The following is a 25,702-nucleotide window of genomic DNA, read 5'->3' as shown; positions in this document are numbered from 1 at the left end:
CTATCTAGTTCCACTGCTATTCAACATTGTACTAGAAATGCTAGCTAAAGCAATTAGGCAAGAAAAATAAAAAACATAAAAAACATCCCAATTGGAAAAGATTAAGTAAAACTATCAGTACTCACATCATCTTACCTAGGAAAAAGCTTAAAGAACACACAAAAAACATTAGAACAAATTCAGTAAGGCTGCAAGGTGTAAGAACCACAAGATATCAGTTTTATTTCTACATTTGAACAATGAACAATCCAAACAGAACATTAAAGAAAAAATCCTTTTGTATCTAAAAGAATAAAATACTTAAAGGATGTGAAAGACTTCCCCACTGAACACTATAGAGCAAGGCTCAAAGAAATTAAAGACATAAATAAATGGAAAGACACCCTACATTCATACAATAAAAAACTTAACACGATTAAGATAATAACTTTACCCAAAGCAATCTACAGATTCAGCACAACCCCTTATCAAAATTCCACAGATCTTTTTTGCAATCCTCAAAAATCACATGGACTAGAACCTGAACAGTCAAAGCAATACTGAAAGAGAAAAATAAAATTGAAACATTCACAGTTCCCAATTACAAAACTTATTATCAAAGCTATGGCCTTTCAAAAGTTTGTATTGGCATTACAACAGACATAAAGACCAATGGAATAGTAGAGTCCAGAAATAAATCCATGTATCTACAGCCAACTGATTTTCAACAAGGGTACCAAGACCAGTCAATGGAGAAAGAAGAATCTCTCCAACGAATGGTGCTGGGACATCTGGATATCCATATGCAAAAAAAAAAAAAAAAAGTTGGATTTAACTCAAAATGGATCAACAACTAAAAAAGTTCTAAAAAGAGAAGTCTTAGAAAGAAAGATAGGTATAAATCTTACTGACCTTGGATAGCAATGGATTCTTAGATATGACACCAAAAGCATGAGCAACAAAGAAAAATTAAATAAACTGATACTAATCAAATTAAAGACTACTGTGAATCAAAGGACATTATCAAGAACATGAGAAGACAACATACAGAGTGGGAGAAAAGATTTGCAAATCATGTATCTGATAGGGATCCAGAATACATAAAGAAGTCTTACAGCTCAACAACAAAAAGACAGACAACCCAATTACAAAATAGAAAAGAATATAAATAGGGGTGCATGGGTGGCTCAGTCAGTTAAGCGTCTGACTTCGGCTCAGGTCATGATCTCGCAATTTGTGGGTTGAGCTCCATGTCAGGCTCTGGGCTGAGAGCTCAGAATTGAGAGCGTGCTTCGAATTCTGTGTCTCTCTCTCTCTCTGCACTTCCCCTGCTCGTACTCTGTCTCTCTCTCAAAAATAAATAAACAATAAAACTAAAAGAGGGGCAGCTGGGTGGCTCAGTCGGTTGAACGTCTGACTTTGGCTCAGGTCATGATCTTGAGGTTCATGAGTTCAAGCCCCACATTGGGCTCATTGCTGTCAGCCTGTCAGCGCAGAGCCTGCTTCAGATCCTGTGTCCCCCTATCTCTGCCCCTTCCCCACTTGCACTTTCCCCCAAATAAATATTAAAGGAAGGGAAGGGGAGGGGAGGGGAGGGGAGGGGAGGGGAGGGGAGGGGAGGGGAGGGGAGGGAAGGAAACGAATAGACTTCTCTCCAAAGAAGATTCACATATGGCCAAAAGGCTCATGAAAAAAAATGCTCAACATCACTTATTAGGGAAACAGAAATTAAAACAAGGAGGTACCACTTCAAACTCACTAGGATGGCTATAATTTAAAAATTCAGAAAAAAGTTAAGTGGTGGTGAGAATGAAAAGGAATTGGATCTCTCATACTTTGCTTGGAGGACTGTAAAAATGGTGCAGCCACTATGAAGAACAGTTTGGTGGTTCCTCAAAAAGTTAAACACAGAATCACAGTACGACCCATCAATGCCACTCCTAGTACATACTCCTCAAATCTAAAAACAGATAAAATAGGTTCTTCTACAACAATGTTCACAGTAGCACTATTCAAAACAGTCAAAAGGTAGAAACAATGCAAACATCCAACATAATGTAATCTCTCTCGTATGCATGTGCACACACACTCTCCTTCTCTCTCTCTCTCTCTCTCTCTCTCTCTCTCTCTCTCTCACACACACACACACACACACACACACACACACACACACACACAAATATTCAGCCATAAACAGGACTGAAGTACTAATACAGGCTGCAACAGTGATGACCTTGAAAACATGATGTCAAGAAAGAAGCCAGACTCAAAAGGTCATACGCTGTGTGATTATTATACTTAAATAAAATATACAGAATAAGTAAACCCATAGAGACAAAAAGCAGACTGATGGTTGCCAGGGGCCAGAGGAAGAAGGAAGAATGCACAGTTTCTGCTTATGAAAGTGTGTTTTCTTTTAGGGTAATAAAAATATTTTGGAAATAAGGGCAATTAGGGGCACCTGGGTGGCTCAGTCAGCTGAGCATCCAACTCTTGATTTCAACTCAGGTCATGATCTTGCAGTTTGTGGGATTGAGCCCCGTCTGGCTCTGCACTGATGGTGTGGAGCCTGGCTGGGATTCTCTCTCTCCCTCTCTCTCTCTGCCTCTCCTCCACGCACGAATGCACTCTCTCAAAATAAATCCACTTTTCAAAAAAATGTTTTGGGGGCACCTGGGTGGCTCAGTTGGTTAAGCATCTGACTTCGGCTCGGGTCATGATCTCATGGTTCATGACTTCGAGCCCCAAGTTGGGCTCTCTGCTCTCAGCACAGAGCCCACTTTGGATCCTCTGACCCACTCTCTCTCTGCCCCTCCCCTGCTCATGTTCTCTCTCTCTCATCATTCTCTCTCAAAAATAAATAAAACATTAGAAAAATATTAAAAAAGAAAGTAAGTTAGTTAGTTTTGGAAATTAACTGGGGTAGCAGTTGACCAATACTGTCAAAACACTAAATACCACTGAACTGTATATCTTAGGATGGTAAATTTTATTCTACAGGAATTTTACCTCAATTTTAAGAAAAAAGAATAAAAGATCTTGTCCTTCCTTCACAAACTATATTTCAGGATAATGAAATAATTGATAAGAAATAGGTTTTCTTTATAGAAGTAATCCTGCTAGACAGGATGGGGTGGTGGGAATAAAAGAAGTAATCCTAATGCATGATAGAATATCACAATTTATTCAACCTCTATTCAATAAAATAATGGTCTAGATACTGGTCAACAGCTGCTGATACCACAAAAAAGAAAAAAGGAAGTATCATATGCTTCATGAAGAAGTATACAACACCATGAAGTATTTTTAGCTGCCCCCACAATAAACTGAACGATCCAGCCTAACTACTCATGTACAGAAAATACATGGAAAAAAGCAACGTGTTCACACACACACCATCTGAGATGCCATCAGCAACATCTACTGTGAGAAACCCTGCAGGGCAAATGTCCCACATTTTCCACAAGTAAACCAACAAGGAAATCAAGGGGGAGGATTACAAAGAGACCTAAGAGATATTTTAAGCAATTGCAACGTAGGCACCTTATAGATCCAGCTTATGGACCTTATTTGGATACTGACTTATTCAAACATAAAAAGATAACATTTAGGGGTACCAAGTGGCCCAGTGGGTTAAGCATCAGACTCTTGATTTCGGGTTAGGTCATGATGTCACAGTTCATGAGACCAAGCCCCACACTGGGCTCTGCACTGACAGCACGGAGCCTACTTGGGATCCTGTCTCTCCCTCTCTGCCCCTCCCCTATGCTGGCACGCATGCACATTCTCTCTCTCTCTCAAAACAAATACATAAACAATAAAAAAATTAAGAAAAAGATAAAAACAGAAAAAGAAAAACATTTAGGAGATCAGGAAACTTCAAACAAAGACTGAACGGTTGATGGCTTTAAGAAATTCTTGTCAATTTTTTATGTGTCATAATATATTGTGTATTTTTTAAATATCCATGTGTGTCAGTGATGCTCACAAAATTCAAAATAATCGTAAGAATGGGGTATGGAAAGGTATAAATGAAACAAGACTGGCCATGACTTGATCACTGTTAAAGGTTGGTCCCTGGGGATTCTCCCTACTTTTTTGTAGGCTCAAAATTTCCCATAATGAAATAGACATATAATGTTTCAATATACCTGTAAACTTTTACCACTTAATACCTCTGCTGTCCATTCCTTCATTTTTACCCTCCTACTACTATCTTCAACCAGTCCCTCATCAATCTCTCTCTTAGACTGCAATAAAGCAGAGTCTCATCTTTGCAAGGTTCAGATTCTAAAGCAAAAAATAAGCATAATCAAAACTATCCTTGGGGCACCCGGGTGGCTCAGTCAGTTAAAGGCCCAACTTCAGCTCAGGTCCTGATCTCGTGGTTTTTGAGTTCGAGCCCTGTGTCAAACTCTGTGCTGACCACTCAGAGCCTGGAGCCTGCTTCAGATTCTGCGTCTCCCTCTCTCTCTGCCCCTCCACCACTTGCACTCTGTCTCTCAAAAATAAATAAACATGAAAAACAATTTTTAAAAAAAACTATCCTTGAAAAATCCCTTAAAATTCCAACAGAAAATGCATTACACTGTATATCATTTTGAATATATATAAATATCATGATTCTGTAAGTTCTTCTCATCTTTCTGTCACATAGTGTCTACCAATGACCCTCAATTCATTTTGAAATTTCTTCAACAAGTCAAGTAATAAATAATCCATTAAAAATGGGCAGAGGACATAGACATTCCTCCAAAGAAGACATCTAGATGACCCACAGACACATGAAAAGATGCTCAACATCACTCATCATCAGAGAAATGCAAATCAAAAGCACAATGAACTATCACCCCACACCTGTCATAATGGCTAAAATAAAAAACACAACAAACAACAAGTGTTGGTGAGGATGTGAGGAAAAAGGAACCCTCGTGCACTAGTGAAAATGCAAAAATGTGCAGCCACTATGGAAAACAGTATGGAGATTCCTCAAAAATTAGAAATAAAATTGCCATATGATCCAGCAATCACACTCCTAGGTATCTACCCAAAGAATACAAAAAAAACTCTGGTTTGAAAAGATATATTCACTCCTATGTTTATTGCTGCATTATTTACAACAGCCAAATTATGGAAGCTGCCCAAATGTCCACTGATAGATGAATGGCTAAGAAGATGTGGGAGTGCCTGGCTGGCTCAGTCAAAAGAGCATGCAACTCCTGATCTCAGGGTTGTGAGTTCAAGACTCACGCTGGGTGCAGAGATTGCTGCAAAGAAAATAAACTTAAACTTTAAAAAAGACATAGTATATACATATAATGGACTATTATTCAGCTATTAAAAGGAATGAAAGCTTGTCATTTGCAACAACACAGATGAATCTAGAGTTATAATGCTAAGTGAAAAAAGTCAGAGAAAGACAAATACCGTATTATTTCACTCATATGTGGAATTTAAGAAATGAACAAACCAAAAAAAGAGACAAACCAAAAAAAAAAAACGTACTCTTAACTATAGAGAACAAACTAATGGTTACCTGAGAGGAGGTGTGGTGGGAGGCGGGGGGAGGGGGGGGTGGTATGAAATAGGTGAAGGGGAAGAAGAGTAACACTTATCAGGCTGCCTGGGTGGCTCAGTCAATTAAGCACCTGACTCTTAAGTTTGGCTTGGGTCATGATCACATGAGATCAAGCCTGGGCATGGCACCTGCCTAAGATTCTCTCTCTCTCCCTCTGCCCTTCCCCCACTCAGGCTCTCTCTCAAAAACAAAACAAAACAAAAATGTGTAATACTCTTGATGAGCATGGAGTAATATACAGAATTGTTGAATCACTATCTTTTACTCTTGAAACTAATATAACACTGTATGTTAACTATACTAGAATTAAAAATTTTCTTAATTAAAAAAATAAATGAGAAGTAGCATCACCATCTCTTGCCTGACCCCTCAATAATATATTTCATATCTTTGTCAATGATGGTTGGGAAAGCCTTACAGTCATTCACAGGGAGTCCCATTAACGTTTGCCTAGAGTGTATGCTCACTGGGTAAAATGCCAAACTGAATTACCTCTACAATTTATTTATTTGCCTATATCTCTCCCCATCCCCCAGGATATATAGTTGATTTCAAGTATGTTAAATGCACTTATAATTCAGCTCCACTATTCTTTTTTATAGCTGGTGTAGTGTCATATCCTTCCAATCTATTCACCACAATGCCATCAGAGAGTGATCCTTCTAAAATAGAAATCTATTACTCCTCAGCTTCAGTGGCTCCCCACAATCAACAGGATGAAGTCCTTAGGACAGAAAAGGAGGTGGGGAAGGGGGGGGGGGAGAGGAAAGGGAGGAGAAGGGAAGGACAGGAGCAGGGGAGGGGAAGGAATGACAACTTTGTGTGTATTATCGGTTTCACCTCTCAGAAGGCCTGCCATTCAAACCTTAGTCTAATTCCCAATCGTTTCCAATTCTGTATATCTGTGTCTTTATCATTTGCTTCTCCTTCTGCCTGTAATACCCCAACCCCACTTTTCACATACTAACCTATGTTAAGCTTAAGTATTTACTTACCTTTAACAACTGAGAACTACATACAGCAGCTGAGATTGAGAAAATTAAAAGCTGCATTGAGAAACTCCTCATCCTGATTGCCAGAAAAGGAAAACCTAAACTAAAAACTTGTAATATACTTTCCAGCATGAAAAAAAGGGTATTAGATATTAAAGAACAGTTATTATCAATACTGTACCATCAGGTACATTGTGGGGTTTTGTTAACTACTCTAGAAATATAATTAGCATTTCTACAGGAAAATGCATTCCAGGTTCCAAAATAATTTACAAATCAATTTTGGAACATAATTTAGTCAGAATGTTTTAAATACACATCAGATTTAGACTCTAACAAAGATGGCATTTCAAATCAGTGAAGAAAAGATGAACAGTTTAATAAATGGTGATGGGACAAATGGAAGCATTTTAGCATCTAGGAAAAAATAAAGTTGGATCCATACCTCACATTGTATTACCTGGATACATTCCAAATGTATCAAAGATTAAACTGTAAAAAAAAAAGAAACCATAAAAATACTAGAGGAAAATGTGAAAGAATTCCTTTACTAACTCTGGAGTATGGAAAGCCTTTCTAACTAATGGTTCAAAATACAGAAGCCATGAAAGACAAGATTAAAAAATAAACCTAAATAAAAATCAAGAACTTCTGCATGGTAAAAAGCCCCATAAGACTGAACAACTGGGAAAACCTGGTTCAACTCATATCACAAAAGCCTAAGGAATGAGGGGCTCCTATGAAAGCTCCAACAAATCAAAAAGAAAATGATCAACAACCAAAGAGAAAAATCATATTAACAGACCACAAAGAGAAAAATGCAAATTGCTTTTAAAAACGTAAGATGCTCAGCTTTACTCATAATAAGAGAAATGTAAAATAAATGCTTTGAGATACCAATTTTCACCTACTGGATTACCAAAGGGTATGGAGAACACAAGTTTTTCATTCACTGCTGCTGGAAACAAATTGGCACAACCACTAGGGAGAATAATTTGGGAATATCTACCAAATTAACTGCAAAATCCCTTTCACCCAACAGTTCCACCCCTGGGAATTAATAATCCTACAGACATAAGCGCATATATGCAAAATGACGTGTATACAAGTCATGAAAGCAGAAGATCAGAAAGTCTATCAACAGGTGACTGATCACACAAAAAAAGAAAGCTTTAAACTATTAATAGATAAATTTGTTCACTGGAAAAATTAAGATACTTAAAAATTAGAGAAGAAAATATTCGTTAATTCACATTTATTTCTATATGCAAAAATAAAAAACCTAGAAGGATATGTAGAGAAGTAATAACAGCAACTATATCAAAGCAGGAAAGTTGTTGAGAAACTAGGCAAATGGTGAACAAGGATAGGAGAAAAGGTTTCTAACATTTTTTAAATTTTGTACATGACTGTGTAACAGTCTAACCATTAAGTTTGTATACAAATAAATTTATGTAGAGCCAGGCAAAAACATTTTATTTTTCCCTTTCATTTACTAACATCATTACTCTATCCCAAAATGCTTTAGAATTGGCTGCCCAAAATGGAAGTGTACTAACAGTAGTTATAACCTGTGCTTTTAAAAGTTTCTTTATTGGTTAGTTTTCATAGTATGCACAGTTTAAGACATTCATGTTTACATATTTAAGAATGGTACTGAGTTATAAAGAAACACGGATTTCTCAGAGGAAAGTAATGAAAAATGGAGATATAAATGAGAAATACACAAGAGTTCTCAGGAAAGCACACCAAAATTTAAAGACAGAAGTCAGTATTTCTTTATATTCAAGCAACAAAATTCCTCAGGGTGTTAAAATTAAGAATTCACTGGAAATATCATCTGTCTAGCAATACACAAAAGAGAGGGAAAAAAAGATTCTAAAACGCTAGATTTTAGCTCTAACAAAAAAAGTGGTTTATGTTTCCAAAAATAATTTCTAATATAAGAAACCGTACCCATTTTTTTTTAAATCAAGATTTTAATTAGAAGTATGTAGACCATTCTGCACAAGAAAAGTGCTTAAAAGTTTGCCCACGAAGTAGGGGGGAAGAAATCCATAAATTACATACACTACTATTACAATTATTTGAGTGGTAAACATTTGATATTATAATATGAACTGCCAGATATTTTTAAATACCCCCCACTCCACTTTTCAATAAAAAATTTTTAAAAAGTCTCTGTACTTACCCCCATTATCTGTTCTTTTTAAAGCTCCATCCTTATGAGGACACAGTTCACATCTCTATGTAAAAAAAAGAAAAAAAGATTTTTCAGATTACCAAGCTATAACAAATTCTCTGTAACTTCAAAACTATTAAAAATGTGGGAGTATGTGCACTACTTACCACTAAGAGTTTTTCAGAACATTCCTCACAAAGTAATTCTCCTCGACATGGGATCATCCTCAGAACACCAGATAATTTTATACACATCTATACATATGTGTGTATATAAATATGTACACATATACACACGTTTTAAGTAATTGCTACACCCAATGTGGGGTGTGAACTCACAACCCACAGATCAAAGAGTCACATGCTCTGACTGACCCAACCAGGAACACCATCAGATAACAACTTTACAAAAGTATTACTCAACTATTACATTCCTGCCATGATTTTTTGTAACATGAATAAATACAAAGAGGGGGCTGAAGCACAGTTTTTAACATTTGCCTCTATCCCTTTGCTTTCTGTCTAGGATTATCTAGTATTATCATAGTCAGTTAGGTTTGGTTTCTCCTAAAATAAAGAGCCAAAGTCAAAAACTTTGAATTTTGATTTAAATGAGGGGCAGCTGGGTGGCTCAGTTGGTTAAAACGCCCGACTTTGCTCAGGTCGTGATCTCACAGTTTGTGGGTTCGAGCCCCGCATCGGGCTCTGTGCTAACAGTTTGGACCTGGAGACTGCTTTGGGTTCTGTGTCTCCCTCTCTCTACCCCTCACCTGCTCACACACACTCACTCTCTCTCTCTCTCTCTCTCAAAAATAAATAAACATTAAAAAAAATCGGGGGGGGGCGGCAAATACTGTTTCATATACTGTTGATAGCACTATAATCCAATTCTTTTGGAAAGCAATTTATAGCAACATGATTCCAGAAAAATCCTAATTCAATTACTTCATTTCTAGAGAGCCAAAGGAAAAATATGATAGAAATAGGCACTAAGTACTATGTGTCATTTTTATATCATTTATATACTTTAATTTCAAGACATGAAAATGTATGTATATAAAAATACTTTATATGGCTTTTTATTATAACTATAAAAATTGTATGAAAAGTCTAACTGTATAACACTGAGAGAACTAATGTAATAGTACATTAACAAATATTTATACATAGAAATGAACTCTACAATATACAAAACATATTAACAGGATTATGGTGAGGATGGTAAGATTATGAGTGAATTTATTTCTTTATTCCAAAATACTTCATTTCTTTTATAATTGGAATTTTTGTAGCAATACATTACTACATGTTATATCTTCCTACTAAAGATAAAAATAATATAGGAGACTTTAAAGAAAAAACTTTCAGGAAAAGAAAAGAAGGTTAAGTTATAGTTAGAAGACTGTACCCTAAACCCAGGAAGAAAGGATCTGGTATGAGGGACCTTGGACCACAGGGACTCCAGATCCTATAGTCAACCAATCCAAAGTGGAAGGTTTTCTAGGGCAGGATGCAGTCACACATGTTACTATTACAATTCCACAGATCCATTCTTATTTTAGTGAGAAGTAGTGTTAAAAAGGTATAAGTAGGGGGCCAAGGCAGGGGAAAAAACTAAAAATTAAAAACAGTACAAGTAAATCCTATGAAAGGTAACAGACATTATAAGGAAACCAAAAACAAACAAACAAGCACACATTAAAGACCTCACATTTTAGAGGAAAAAAAAAACAAGAAAGAAAACGAAGGAAAAAGAAAAAACACCTTTAATTGAAATGGCCCCAACAGGGGCGCCTGGGTGGCGCAGTCGGTTAAGCGTCCGACTTCAGCCAGGTCACGATCTCGCGGTCCGTGAGTTCGAGCCCCGCGTCAGGCTCTGGGCTGATGGCTCAGAGCCTGGAGCCTGTTTCCGATTCTGTGTCTCCCTCTCTCTCTGCCCCTCCCCCGTTCATGCTCTGTCTCTCTCTGTCCCAAAAATAAAAAAAATAAATAAATAAATAAAAATAAACGTTGAAATGGCCCCAACAAATGCCAAGTTACACAAGGTGGCTCTTTCTTTTCTACATCATATAGTATAGCAAAAAATGATGCAACTATTTTCCATCTTCAGAATGTAAATATCAATTTCCAAATACTTTTACTACTTTATATTAGATTCTTCTGCCAAAGGATAAAACCCACTATATCAACTCACTAAATCAAGTACAGCCAACAAAAATACTGACCTTCAGGAAGCTGTGGTTATGTAACAATCTATTGCACTCATACTGGCTTGCCCACACTGTGATTACCATCATATTGCAAAAACAACAAGGTAATAAATGAAAATAATATAGATAAAAATAAATAAAATGATAAAAGAGAAGGTTTTAAGTTTGATCTTCCTCATATTATATAGAAGATGTAACTGTGGCACACAGACGCATCTGTAGGATAAAACATTTACCATCACTATTTCTTTTCTTTTTTTTTTTTTTTTTTAAGCAAAAGATAAAAAATAAATCTAAAATAACCTATCTTGGGGCACCTGACGTGGCTCAGTCGGTTAAGTGTCCGACTTCAGTTCAGGTCATGATCTCATGGCTCATGAATTCAAGCCCCGTGTCAGGCTCTGTGCTGACACCTTCAGAGCCTGAAGCCTGCTTTGAATTCTGTGTCTCCCTTTCTCTCTGCCCCTCCCCTGCTCATGCTCTCTCTCTCAAAAATAAACATTTTTTTTAACTTTAAAAAAATAAAACAAAATAATCTATATTCTCTTGTATTTTACAAAGGCTCAAGGTTACAACAGACATGAGCAACCTAGTGCCAAGGTTGTGGTCTCCAAACAACATTTCCCAAAGGAACCAGGACCCCTAAGAGATGTAGAGAATTCTTGGTCTAGGTCAAGTAAGTCCAGGTAACTTGTTCTATCAACTAGCCAGGAAGCAATAAAAGACTACTGTAGTCATGTCCAAAGGATTTATCAGCCAACCTAAAGAGGTTCCTGCCAGCCAAAGATGAAATCATTTAAGACCAATAAAAGATAATAACTGCAATGAACTGAAACACACCAAATATTTTTAAATCTGTAATAAAATTCATTTGTACTTCCAAAACAGCTAAGTAAGGTTATAAGAGAGAAACTCCTATACAGATAAACAGCCAGATTCTGGTTTCCCACTAGAAGTCAAAACTTGGAAGGAACCAGCAAGAAGTCTCCCATTTTTTAGGACTTACTTTCAGCCTGAAGGCAAATTTGTACATACAGGATCTGTCTCAGTAACCTTGGACCATACATGCACAGAACAAGCTTGAACCCAATTAAGGAAAAATGAAATAAAAGAAGATTTAAGCAACTGCTCAAAATATAGAATAAGCAGTTTGAATCCAACCAAATCAACTGCCTGATAAAAGCAGTAACAATTTCCTCAAAGGAATATAACAGAATCAAGGCTTCCCACATACAACATTCACAACGTCTAGAAAACAATCCAAATTACCTTATCTATTAAGAACCAGAAAAATGCTAATCATGCTTACGATAAACGATAATCAATAAAGGCCAACCAACCTTAAGATGACCTAGACACTGGAATTAAGACTTTAAATAGCGATTATAATAGAGTCCTAGGAGGCAAATAAAAATGTACCTCTATGAAGTGAAATAAGAAATCCCAACAAGAAACTATAAAAAAGAATTCAATAAAAATTCTAAAACCCAAAGCTAAAATTTGTGAAGTGAAAAATTTACTGGACAGATTTAACAGAATCAAGATGACAAATAGAGTCAGTGAGCTTGAAGCTACACTAACTCAAATCTTTACTCTGAGAGAAAATAGTGGGGAAAAAATGAACAAGGCTTCAGGGACCGACTGAATGGTATCAAGAAATCGAACATGTATATCTGATGGTCTGGAAAAGGAGGAAGAAAAGGGGTAGGGAGTAAGAATACAGAATATGAGAATACCAAAAAGAGTTCTGAAAACTAGTAGATGAAAATTTTGATTTGAAGAAAGACAACTTTACGGATTCAAAAAGCACAGGGAATCCCAAATAGCCAAACTGGTTGCTGAAAAGCAAACGCAGGACAATCTCTTCAAGGAGCCAAGAGAAAATGACACATCAGATACAGGGGAACGGTGATTAGAGAAATGGCTGGTTTCTCATCATAAAGTATGGAAGCCAAAAGACAGTAAAATAAAATCTTTAAAGTGCTTCAAGAAAAAGAACTGTAGTTCCACCCAGAATTCTATATGCAACTAATATATCCTTCAAAAACAAAGGTGAAACAGATATTTTCACGTAAAAGGCAGTAAACAGAATTCATCACCAGGAGACATGGACTACAACAAAGGCTAATAGAAGAAGTTCTTCATAATAAAAGGAAATGGTACTAGATGAAAATATAAATCTTTAGGAAGTGAAGAAGAGGACCACAAATGGTAAATATCTGAAGAATATAAAAAAATTTAGTTCTTAAATTCTCAAAACTACAAATGATTATTGAAAGCAAAAATTATAATACTGTTTTCTGGAGGTTATAACATATAGATCTAACACATATAACAAGAGCATAACTGACAGCAGACAAAGGGTACATCAAACAATCTCTATGGTTGCAAGATTTCTACACATTCAAGAAGTGATATAGTATTAACTGTAAGTGGTACACTATATAAATACACGATAAAAAGGTAAGGAAAGATATTGAAATTGCTAAAGAAATAAATGCTAAAAGGAATAGCTTTACAAAACTGATATATTAAAATTCTAATCTATATGCAGGGGTGCCCGGGAGGCTCAGTCGGTTGAGCGACCGACTTCGGCTAAGGTCATGATCTTGCAGTGAGTTTGAGCCCCTCTTCTGGCTCTAAGTTGACAGCTCAGAGCCTGGAGCCTGCTTCAGTTCTCGGTCTCCCTCTCTCTGCCCTTCTGTTCATGCTCTGGCTCTCTCCCTCTCAAACATAAATAAATAAACTTTAAAAAAAGGTTTTTTAATAAATAAAAGTAAAACAAAAGACGTGCAAGACCAAAGACTGAAAACTACAAAATATAGGGAAGAAAAAAAAAAACAAAGATGATCTAAATAAATGGAGATATACCTTGTAATTAAGAGGAAGACTTGTGGCACCCAGGGGACTCAGTGGGATAAGTGTCCAACTTCAGCCCAGGTCATGATCTCACAGTTCATGAGTTCGAACCCCGTGTCAGGTTCTGTGCTGACACCTTAAGAACCTGGAGCCTGCTTCAGATTCTGCCATCCCCCCTCCCCTCCCCCTGCTCTGCCACTCTCCTACTCACACTCTGTCTCTCTCTCTCAAAAATAAACAAACATTAAAAATATTTTTTTTAATAGTAAGACTCAACATGTTAACATGTCAATTCTCCTCAAACTGACCTACAGATTGAAAGCAATGATAATCATAATCCTATCAACCTTTTTGAAGAAAAAGAAAAGCTAATATTGTAATTTATATAAAGTGCTTAAGACTTAAAATACGCAAAGCAATCTTGATAAGGATGAAAAAGGTTGAAGGACTTGCAAATCTAACTTTAAGACTTACTATGAAGTACAAATAATCAAACTAGTATTACAATGATATAAAGACAAATAAATCAATGGAGCCGAATGAAGACTCCGGCAATAGCCCACTTATGCAGCCAAGTGCTGTTTCACCAAAGCAGTTCAGTAAGGAAAGGAGACTCTTTTCAACAAATGGGGCAGAAACAACTGGTTATCCAGACGCAAACAACAGACCCTACAAAACTTAACTTGAGATACATTACAGACCTAAGTATAAATTAACAAAAACAAAGTTTTAGATGAAACAAAGCAAATAACCTTCATGATTTCAGGGTTAGGCAAAAGTGTCTTAGCTCATAGTAGACAATAAAGACAAAAAACTGACAGACTTCATCAGACAAATATTTCTGCTCGTCAAAAGCACAGTTAAGTAAATGAGATGGGGTGACTGGGTCGGCTCAGTCAGTTGAGCGTCCAACTTCAGCTCAGGTCATGATCTCACGGTTCACGGGTTAGAGCCCGGCGTCGGGCTCTATGCTGACAGCTTGGAGCCTGGAGCTTGCTTTGGATTCTGTGTCTGCCCCTTTCTCTGTCCCTCCCCTGTTCATGTTCTCTGTCTCAGAAATAAATAAACATTAAAAAAGAAAAGGAGGGGCGCCTGGGTGGCGCAGTCGGTTAAGCGTCCGACTTCAGCCAGGTCACGATCTCGCGGTCCGTGAGTTCGAGCCCCGCGTCGGGCTCTGGGCTGATGGCTCAGAGCCTGGAGCCTGTTTCCGATTCTGTGTCTCCCTCTCTCTCTGCCCCTCCCCCGTTCATGCTCTGTCTCTCTCTGTCCCAAAAATAAATAAAAAAAAAAAAGAAAAGGAAAGGAGGGAAAAAAACACAGACTTGGAGAAAGTACTTACAAAACATTTGTCTAACAAAAGACTAGTATCCAGGACATGTAAGGATCTTTAAAAAGATAGAATTAAAAAGGGGGGGGGGGGGAATTTTACCAAACTCTTCACAAGGGAAAACACACAAATGGTCAACAAGCAAATTAAAATGTGCTCAACATCACTAGTCATTATGAAAATATACAATAAAACCATAATAATATCACTTCTAGTCGGGATTGAGTAAAAGGGACCAACTTCAACCTTTTGCATAAGATAACAAAAACCTGGGGCGCCTGGGTGGCGCAGTCGGTTAAGCGTCCGACTTCAGCCAGGTCACGATCTCGCGGTCCGTGAGTTCAAGCCCCGCGTCAGGCTCTGGGCTGATGGCTCAGAGCCTGGAGCCTGTTTCCGATTCTGTGTCTCCCTCTCTCTCTGCCCCTCCCCCATTCATGCTCTGTCTCTCTCTGTCCCAAAAATAAATAAACGTTGAAAAAAAAAATTTTTTTTAAAAAGATAACAAAAACCTAACAAAATGTATATGAAACAACAGCACTGAAGATTTTGGAAAAGTAATGAAAGACAGTGATCCTGGGAAACAAAAAACAAACAACAAGAGAGGCCATACATTTGCCCAGCTTACTGCCTTGAGTTTCCAGGCCATGAACAGGCAGAAGGAACCCAGGCAGGGCATGTGGTCTCACCAAGTTGAAGAAATAATGTTGGGCGTCCAAGAAAGCCAAGGCAGTTAGAACTCAAAAGGAATACTGGCATGGAGGAGAGAGCTAGAGAAAAAGAAAAAGGAAGAGATCTACGGAGGCCTGTCCTAGAAAATACTGAGTAATCAGTACTTGCATGTGAGAGAACTATTCAAGGCCAGGTAGAGAACCACCAGTTGAATCAGAAATAACCCCAGCACTCCCTGGGTGGCGCAGTCGGTTAAGCGTCCGACTTCAGCCAGGTCACGATCTCGCGGTCCGTGAGTTCGAGCCCCGCATCAGGCTCTGGGCTGATGGCTCAGAGCCTGGAGCCTGTTTCCGGTTCTGTGTCTCCCTCTCTCTCTGCCCCTCCCCCGTTCATGCTCTGTCTCTCTCTGTCCCAAAAATAAATAAAAACGTTGAAAAAAAAAAAAATTTAAAAAAAAAAAAAAAAAAAAAAAAACCCCAGCACCAGAACTCACAGAAGGATGCAAATAATGCTTGTTTCGGAAAGTCAGAATTAAAACACCCAATAATTAATACTGCATCAAAGTACTAAGAAGGATTATGCCTCCGAAAGTGGGAAAAGTTAATCCTAGGCTAAACTGAGCTCTGGTCTATCTAAACAAAACATAAAACCAAGACCCAGAAGGGACAAACTTTTCTAATAACCATGTCACAGAACAAAGTACAAAAAGTATTTTTAGGCATACTAAAATAGAGAACATAACAAGATAAAATTCACAATGATTAAAAATCAATACAAACTTACAAGACATACACACAGAAGCAACAAATTACATCCAATAATGAAACAAATACCAGTCAAACCAATCTTGAAATGACACATAACAAATTTAGTACACAAATCTTATAAAACAATTATAGTGAATACACTCACTGTTCAAAAAGCTGGCAAAAACATTAAACATGTTAAGTAGAAATATGAATAAGAGTTTTTAAAAATGTGAACTTCTAGCGATGAAAATGACCAAGGTCTAAGATGAAAAATATACTGAAAAAAAAAAAGATGAAAAATATATTGTATAAGATTTACAGCACAAGAAATCAAGTAATAGCTAATAACTAAAATGAAACACATAGAAAAAATACTTTAAAAAATTAACAGAGTATGGGGCACCTGGCTGGCTCAGTAAATGGAGCACATGACACTTGATCTTGGGGTCGTGAGTTTGAGCTCCAAGAGTAGAGTTTACTTAAAAATAAATGAAGAGAGTTTAAGTTAGCTGTAAGTTAACTTCAAAAGGCCAAATATACTTGAATTTGGAGCCACTAACAAGGAGATAATGCAGGTGAAAAAAATCGGGAAAAATGTCAACAATCTGCCATTCTTAATGATATTATAAGCATACAGAACAAAAGCACTCTTTAAACACCAAGCAATAGAAACATAATGAAATGTAAACCATGTGTCAATATATCCAAAGAAAGAAATGTAAACTAAAACATATGATTACAATTGCCAAAAATCTTTATACATAATATACTTTTAAGTATCTTTAAAGCAGCCAGAGAAACAGTTCATATTACATCATGGAGTATCAAAAAAAGTAAAAATGGTTATATTAATATCACTTAAAGTAGATTTAAAAATCAATATTATCAGGATGCCTGGGTGGCTCAGTCAGCTGAGCATCGGACTTCAACTCAGGTCATGATCTCACGGTTCATGGGTTCGAGCCCCATGTCAGGCTCTGCGCTGAAAGCTCAGAGCCTGGAACCTGCTTCGGGTTCTGTGCCTCCCTCTCTCTCTCTGCCCCTCCCCTGCTCGTGGTCTGTCTCTCTCTCTCTCTCAAAAATAAAATAAACATTAAAAAAAATTTTTTAATCAATATTATCAGAAAAAGGAGGCTTATTTCACAAAGATAGTGGGTTTAACAAAGGTGAATTCTACCAAACATTTAAAGAAGAGTTAATACCTAGTCTTCTCAAACTAGTACCAAAAAAAAAGAAAAAAAAAGGAAGTAAAGCTTCGAAATTTATTTTACAAGGCCAGCATTAACCTGATACAAAAACCAGATAAAGACACTACAAGAAAAAGAGAACTACAATCCTATCTAATATAGGTGCAAAAATTCTCAACAAAATATTACCAACGGAATCCTGCAATAATCAATAAGAATCATTCACCACAATCAAGTGGGATTTTTTTTCCTAGGATACAAGTGTAGTTCAATATTTGCAAATGAATCAACATGATACATCACATTAATAGGAGAAAGGATAAAAATGATATGATGTCAATAGATGCAGAAAAGGCATTTGACAAAGTACAACATGTATTCATGATAAAAACCCTCAACAAAGTAGGTGTAGAAGGAACATTTCTGAACATAATAAAGGCCATATATGAAAAACCCACAGCCAACATCATAGTCAACAGTGCAAATTTAAAAAAAGCTTTTCCTGTTAAGATCAGGGAGGAGACAAGGATGTTCACTCTGGCCATTTTATTCAACACAGTACCGAAGTCCTAGCTGCAGCAATCAGACAAGAAAAAGAAACGAAAAGTATCCAAACTGGTAAGGAAGAAGTAAAACTGCCACTGTTTGCAGATGACATGATACTATACATACAAAACTCTAAAGACTCCATCATTTTATTATACTGTAAATGAATTCAGTAAAATCACAAGATAAAAGAATAACAGAGTAATATACAGAACTCTGTTGCATTTCTATACATCCACAACAAAGTAGAGAGGGGGCTCTGGGTGGCTCAGTCGGTTAAGCATCCAACTTCAGCTCAGGTCATGACCTCACGGTTTGTGGGTCCAAGCCCCACGTCGGGCTCTGTGCTGACAGCTCAGAGCCTGGAGCCTGCTTCAGATTCTGTGTCCCCCACCCCCCCTCTGCCCCTCCCCTGCTCACACTCTAAGTAAGCACACATTTGAAAAAAAAAAAAAAAAAAAAAAAAAAGAACAAAACTGGACCACTTTCTTAGTCACCCACACACAAAAAAAAACTCAAAATAGATTGAAAATCTAAATATAAGACCTGAAACCAGAAAACTCTTAGAAGAAAACATAGGCAGTAATATCTTTGACATCAGCCATAGAAAAATTTTTCTAGATATGTCTCCTCAGGCATATAAATAAAAGCAAGGATAAACTTTGGGACTACATCAAAATAAAATGCTTTCGCATAGCTAAGGATATCCTCAACTAAAAGCAATCCACTGAACAGGGACAATGTTTGTACATGATAAATCTGATAAGGGGTAAATATTCAAAATATACAAAGAGGGGCACCTGGGTGGCTCAGTCAGTTAAGCGTCGGACTTCGGCTCAGGTCATGATCTCGCAGTCCGCGAGTTCGAGCCCCGCGTCGGGCTCTGTACTGACAGCTCAGAGCCTGGAGCCCGTTTCAGATTCTGTCTCCCTCTCTCTCTGCCCCTCCCCTGTTCATGCTCTGTCTCTCTCTGTCTCAAAAATAAATAAATGTTAAAAAATAAAAATAAAATAAAATAAAATACAAAGAACTTACACAACTCAACACACACACACAAAAAAAATCTGATTAAAAAGTGGGCAAAAGCCCTGAATGTACATTTCTCCAAAGGAGACATACAGAAAAAGAAACCCTCATGCACTGTTGGTGGAAACTCAACGGATGCAGCCATTGTGTAAAACAGCATAGTGATCCCTCAAAAAATTAAAAGTAGAGGGGCGCCTAGGTGGCGCAGTCGGTTAAGCGTCCGACTTCAGCCAGGTCACGATCTCGCGGTCCGTGAGTTCGAGCCCCGCGTCAGGCTCTGGGCTGATGGCTCAGAGCCTGGAGCCTGTTTCCGATTCTGTGTCTCCCTCTCTCTCTGCCCCTCCCCCGTTCATGCTCTGTCTCTCTCTGTCCCAAAAATAAATAAACGTTGAAAAAAAAAAAAATTAAAAGTAGAAGTATCATATAATCCAGTAATTCCACTTGAATATTTACCGAAATAAAACAAAAGTACTAATTCAAAAAGATACATGTACTTCTATGTTTACTGCAGTATTATTTACAATAGTCAACATATGGAAGCAACCAAAGTGTCTATGGATAGATGAATAAAGAAGGTGTGCATGTATGTGTAGGTAATGGAGTATTACTCAGCCATTAAAAAAAAAAAAAAGAGGGGCGCCTGGGTGGCGCAGTCGGTTAAGCGTCCGACTTCAGCCAGGTCACGATCTTGCGGTCCGTGAGTTCGAGCCCCGCGTCAGGCTCTGGGCTGATGGCTCGGAGCCTGGAGCCTGTTTCCGATTCTGTGTCTCCCTCTCTCTCTGCCCCTCCCCCGTTCATGCTCTGTCTCTCTCTGTCCCAAAAATAAGTAAACGTTGAAAAAAAAAAAAAAACTTAAAAAAAAATAAAAAAAAAAAGAATAAAATCTTTCCATTTGCAACAACATGAATGAATCTAGAGAGTATAATGCTAAAATAAGTCAGCCAGGGAAAGACAAATTCCATATGATTTAGCTTATGTGTGGAATCTAAAAAAGAAAACAATAAGTGAACAAACAAAACAGAAACAGACCCATAAATACAAAGAACTGGGGGCTGCCAGCAGGGAAGGTGGGGAATGGGGAGTAAAATGGAAAAGAGTAAAGTGTAAGTGGGTAAAATAGATAAGAAGAACAGTAATAAAGGTGATTAGATTAACGATTATGTTGATGAGCACTGAGAAATGTATAGAATTGTTGAATAATATTGTACCCCTGAAACTAATGTAACACTATGTTAATTACACTTCCATAAAAAGACATAAAAAAATCAACAATATCAGGAAAAAAGAGGATCATTTTACAAAGATAAAGGCTTTAACTCATTAAGACAATATAAAAATCCTAAACATTTATTCATCTAGTAACAGCTTCCAACTACATGATGTAATAATAACAGAACTACAAAAAGAAATGGGAAAATCCACAATTATATATGGAGATTTCAACAAACCTCTCTCAATTGGTAGAACGAGTAAACAGAAAATCAGTAAGAATATAATAACTTTGAACAACATTATCAACCAGAAGAACACCATCAAACAAACTGACATTAAGTGACATTGACAGGATACTCTACACAAACTAGCAAAATACACATTCTATTCAAGGACATATGGAAGATTCACCAAGACAGATCTATATTCAGGCCATGAAACAACTACTGATAAATTTTAAAGGTTTCAAGTAATACAAAGAATTTTCTCTGACGAGTAAGTCAAAAAAGTAACCAAAAGAGAAAATTGAATCTATTTTTAAATGAATGAAAATGAAAACAAAACTTACCAAAATCTGTGCAAGGCAGTTAAAGCAATAATTGAGGGGAAAAGTTACAGCACTAAATACCTGTTAGAAATCTCAAATCAATGACTTCACCTTGTACCTCAAGAAATTAAAGGACAAAAACAAAAGAAGAAATAAGGATCAGAGCAGAAATCAATGAAATATAAATCAAAAACAACAGAGCCAACTCATTGAAATCAAAGGCTACACTTCCTCCATTTACTGGATGATGGAGATGTACTTTTCCCTCTTAGGCAATACAAACAAAACCTGTAGACACTATAAATGAAACAAATACATTCTGAAAAATGTTAAGAAGGCAAATTAGCTAGAAACCACAGGACTCAAGGAATAACATGGCACTGAGGTTCCATAGGTTTTCTTTTTGCCTAATATATCCCACTCTTTGATTGGAAAAAGTCAGCAACCCAGATGCACCGACAAGCACAGAACAGACCCCCCCCACCCCCAAAAAAAGCTCAAATGAAAGGACTCCTCTCTCTTGCTAGACAAACAACCAGGAAGGGCTCATATTAGCTAGGAAAAGAAAACTTTTAGACAGTAGCTGCTCTACTCCAGCACATCACCACAGAAAAAGCTGATCCCACCCACTCCTGCAATGGTCAAGCAAGGAACCTAGACATCCACTCTTGTGAGATTATGAGTCATTCCAAGACTACCCCTGGGGTAGTGTAAGAGCAGAACAAACAGGGAACCAGAATTCTCAACTTCACTGGCTGGTAATGAGCATGTCCCCCCACTGTGTCAATGGAGACAACAAGGGAAGCCTGGACTTTCACCTCCATCTGGCAGTAACAAGGAAACTGATCCTGTCCCTGGGGTGGTGTCAGAACATCTAGCAAGGACTTAGGAGTTTCACCAACACACAGTGGTAAATGAAGCCATATCCATTGTGGCGATCAGGTAGAGCACCATCATACGCACCTCTGCTTAGCATTAACAAGCAGCCTCCCTCAAATGTCAACAAAGGCCCAAGAGGGAATGTGAACTTCATCCCACATCTGGCATAAGGAGATGCCAACCACAACTCCTCAAATCAGACAAGTGTCAGAAAAAGCCAGCTAAAACAGGTTTGTGTAAGATGCAAAGTCCTAAAACATAACACAAAAACGTTCAGGTTTCAATCAATCATTTGTCATAGGGGCACCTGGGTGGCTCAGTTGGTTAAGGATCCAACTCTTGATTTCAGCTGAGGTCATGATCTCATGGTTTGTGGGTTTGAGCCCCACACCAGGCTCCATGCTGGCAGTGTAGAGTCAACTTGGGATTCTCTCTCCCTCTCTCTCTGCCCCTCCCATGCTCTCTCTCTCTCTCTCTCTCAAAATAAATAAAATCATTTGTCGTAACAAAAACCAGAAGATCTCAAATTGAATGCAAAAGACAATCAACAGATGTCAACACGTAGATATTTGTAATTTTAACATCTGACAGAGGTTACAATTATCCTTTTTTTTATTTTTCTTAAGAGAGACAGCATGAGTAGGGGTGGGTCAAAGAGAAGAGAGGGACAGAGGATCTGAAGCAGGCTCTGCACTGGCAGCAGTGAGCCCAATGTGGGGCTCAAACTCACCAACCGTGAGATCATGACCTGAGCCGAAGATGGATAGATACTCAACCAACTGAGCCGCTCAGGCACCCCAGGATGTTAGAATCTTCTGATAAAGATTTAAAAACAACAAAAAAATTTTAATGTTTATTTTTGAAAGAGAAAAAGACAGAGTGCAAGCAGGGGAGGGGCAGAGAGAGAGGGAGATACAGAATCCAAAGCAGGCTCGACTCTGAGCTGTCAGCACAGAGCCCAATGTGGGGCTCGAACCCACATATCATGAGATCATGACCTGAGCCAAAGTCAGACGCTTAACCGACTGAGCCACCCAGGTGGCCCCTGATGAAGATTTTAAAGCACCCATAATAAAAATGACTAAATGAGGAATGCCTGGCTGGCTCAGCCGGTACAGCATACAACTCTTGACCTCAGGATTATAAATTCAAGCCCCACACTGGGTGTAGAGATTAAATTAAATCTTTTTTTAAAAAATGATTCCAGGGGCACCTAGATGGCTCAGTCAGTTAAGCATCTGACTCTTGATCTTGGCTCAGGTCATGATCTCACGGTTCTTGAGTCAAGCCTCACATCAGGCCCTACACTGACAATGCGGAGCCTGCTTGGGATTCTCTCTCCCCCTCCCTCTTCCCCTTCCCTGCTTGCATTCTCTAATATATAAACTTTAAAAATATAAATAAATAAATGATTCCATGAGCAATTACAAACACAGAAATGAAATATAAAAAGCCTCAGCAAAAATCTAAAATATAAAGAACCAAATGGAAAATTTTAGAACTGAAAAGTACAATAAACAAAATTAAGAGCTCAATATGTGACTTCAATAGCAGAATCAAGGAAAGAGAGTAAAAGAATCCATGAGCTAGATGACATAACAATCAAAATTATTCAATATAAACAACAGGGAAGAGTGTGAAGAAATAAAAATGAACAGATCCTCAAAGACCTTTGGGACCATAACAAAAATTCTTAACATTTATGTCATCAGTCTCAAGAAGAAAAGGAGATATAAAGCGGGACTACAAAAGTACTCAATCAGTTGGGTGGCTCAGTCAGTTGAGCATCCAACTTTGGCTCAGGTCATGATCTCACAGTTCATGGGTTTGAGCCCCAGGTCGGGCTCTGTGCTGACAGCTCAGAGCCTGGAGCCTGCTTCGGATTCTGTGTCTCCCTCTTTCTCTGCCCCCCCATCTCTCTCCCAAAAATAAACATTAAAAAAAATTTTTAAAGCAGAAAAAAGAAAAAGTACTCAAACAAAGAATGACTGGGGGCACACAGGTGGCTGAGCATATGACTTTGCCTCAGGTCACGATCTCATAGTTCATGAGTTCAAACCCCACACTGGGCTCTCTGCTGTCATCTCAGAGTCTGCTTCAAATCCTCTGTCCCCCTCTCTCTTTGCCCTTCCCCCCCACTCAAGCTCGTTCTCTCAAAAATAAATAAAACATTAACAAAAAAGAATGGCTGAAAATGTTCTGTTTTGGTAAGACATAAAACTACAGAATCAAGAAGCTGAGCAAATCTCAAAAGGGATAATTCAAAAGGCAACTACCCCTAAACACATCCTGATTAAACTTCTGAAATCTAAAAACAAGGAAGATATCTTGAAAAGAAGCCAGAGAAAAACATTTTCTTTATACAATAAAATTAACTTGGGAGCAAATTTCTCATCAGAAATCAGAGGCCTGGGGTGCCTGGGTGGCTCAGGTTAAGCATCTGACTTTGTCTCAGGTCGTGATCTCACGGTTCGTGGATTTGAGCCCCACATCAGGCTCAGTGCTGACAGCTCAGACCCTAGAGCCTGCTTTGCATTCTGTGTTTCCCTCTGTCTCTGCCCCTCCCCTACTTGTGCGAGCGCTCACGCGCGCTCTCTCTCTCTCTCTCAAAAATAAATAAACATTAAAAATGTTTTAAATAAATTAATAACAAAAGAAACCACAGAAGCAAGAAAGTGACACAATATTGAAAGAGGAAGTTGTGAAGAAAATGAAAAAAAAAAAATCAACTCAGTGAAAATCCTAAAACCTGTGGGACATACTAAACCAGTAATAAAAGGGAAATTTATAACCATGCACAGAAAAGTCAGAGTCTCAAATCAATAATCGAAGCCTCTACCACAGAAAACTGAAAAAAGAACAAAATGAACCCAAAGCAAGCAGACAGCAATTAAAAATAAAGAGAAGTCAGTAAAATTTAAACTAGAAAAAAAAAAAGAAAAATCAACAAAACAAGGAAGGAGCTGCTTCTCATCAATAAAATTGATAAACCTCTAGCAACGCTGACAAAGAAAAGGAAAGAAGACAAATCAGTATCAGAAATGAAACCGGGGATATCAGCACAGAACCTGCAGACAACAAAAAGATAATCGGGGAATACCATGAACAACTTCACACGCATAACTGACAGCTTAGATAAGATGGATCCCTTCCTTGAAAAACACAAACTACTCTGACTCACCAATTATGAAACTGGTAATGTGAATAACCCTGTAACTATTTTAAGTTTTTTGGGGTTTTTTGTGGGGTTTTTTTGGGTTTTTTTTAGTAATCTCTACATCCAATATGGGGCTTGAACTCATGACCTCAAAATCAAGAGTCATATGCTCTTCCAAATGAGCCAGCCAGAAACTCATAGCCCTGTAACTATTTTTAAATTTTAATTTGTACCTTAAAAACTACCAAAAAAGAAATATGAAGGTCCAGGTAGTTTCAGTGGACAACTGTACCAACCATCTAAAGAATTAACACCAATTCTATACAATCTCTTCCAGGAAACAGAAAAAGCAGCATTTCTCCCAACTCATTCTACAAAGCTAGTATTACTCCAATACCAAAACCATATAGAACATGAAAAGAGAACACTACAGACCAGTATCTCCCATGACTAGAGAGATGAAAAAATCCTTAACAAAATATAAATAGAATCCTGTAACACATAAAAAGAGTTATGTGCCATATCGAGCGGGGCTTACTCCACTTAAGTTAAATATTCAAAATCAATGAACGTAATCTACCATATTAACAGGTTTAAAAAAAAA

The 25,702-nt window shown here is 37.7% G+C and overlaps 1 protein-coding gene across 13 annotated transcripts in view; it reads right to left on the bottom strand.

The window, feature by feature from the left end:
* The window catches only part of MLLT10 (MLLT10 histone lysine methyltransferase DOT1L cofactor), a 243,168-nt gene that overhangs the window by 191,428 nt on the left and 26,038 nt on the right, over positions 1-25,702 (bottom strand). For 12 of the 13 annotated variants that reach the window (XM_030321048.1, XM_030321047.1, XM_030321054.1 and 9 more), the window contains one exon: positions 8,741-8,795. In XM_030321048.1, the coding sequence (XP_030176908.1) occupies positions 8,741-8,795 (55 nt within the window). Of the gene's footprint in view, positions 1-6,994; positions 7,016-8,740; positions 8,796-25,702 lie in introns of those variants that run through there. The other variant, XM_030321056.1, reaches the window with a different exon arrangement.

The sequence above is a fragment of the Lynx canadensis genome, chromosome B4 (assembly GCF_007474595.2).
Source record: "Lynx canadensis isolate LIC74 chromosome B4, mLynCan4.pri.v2, whole genome shotgun sequence".
In the NCBI taxonomy this organism is placed as follows: Eukaryota; Metazoa; Chordata; class Mammalia; order Carnivora; family Felidae; genus Lynx; species Lynx canadensis.
The sequence above is the reverse complement of the archived record's forward strand: the minus strand, read 5'-3'. Positions and strand labels throughout refer to the sequence as shown.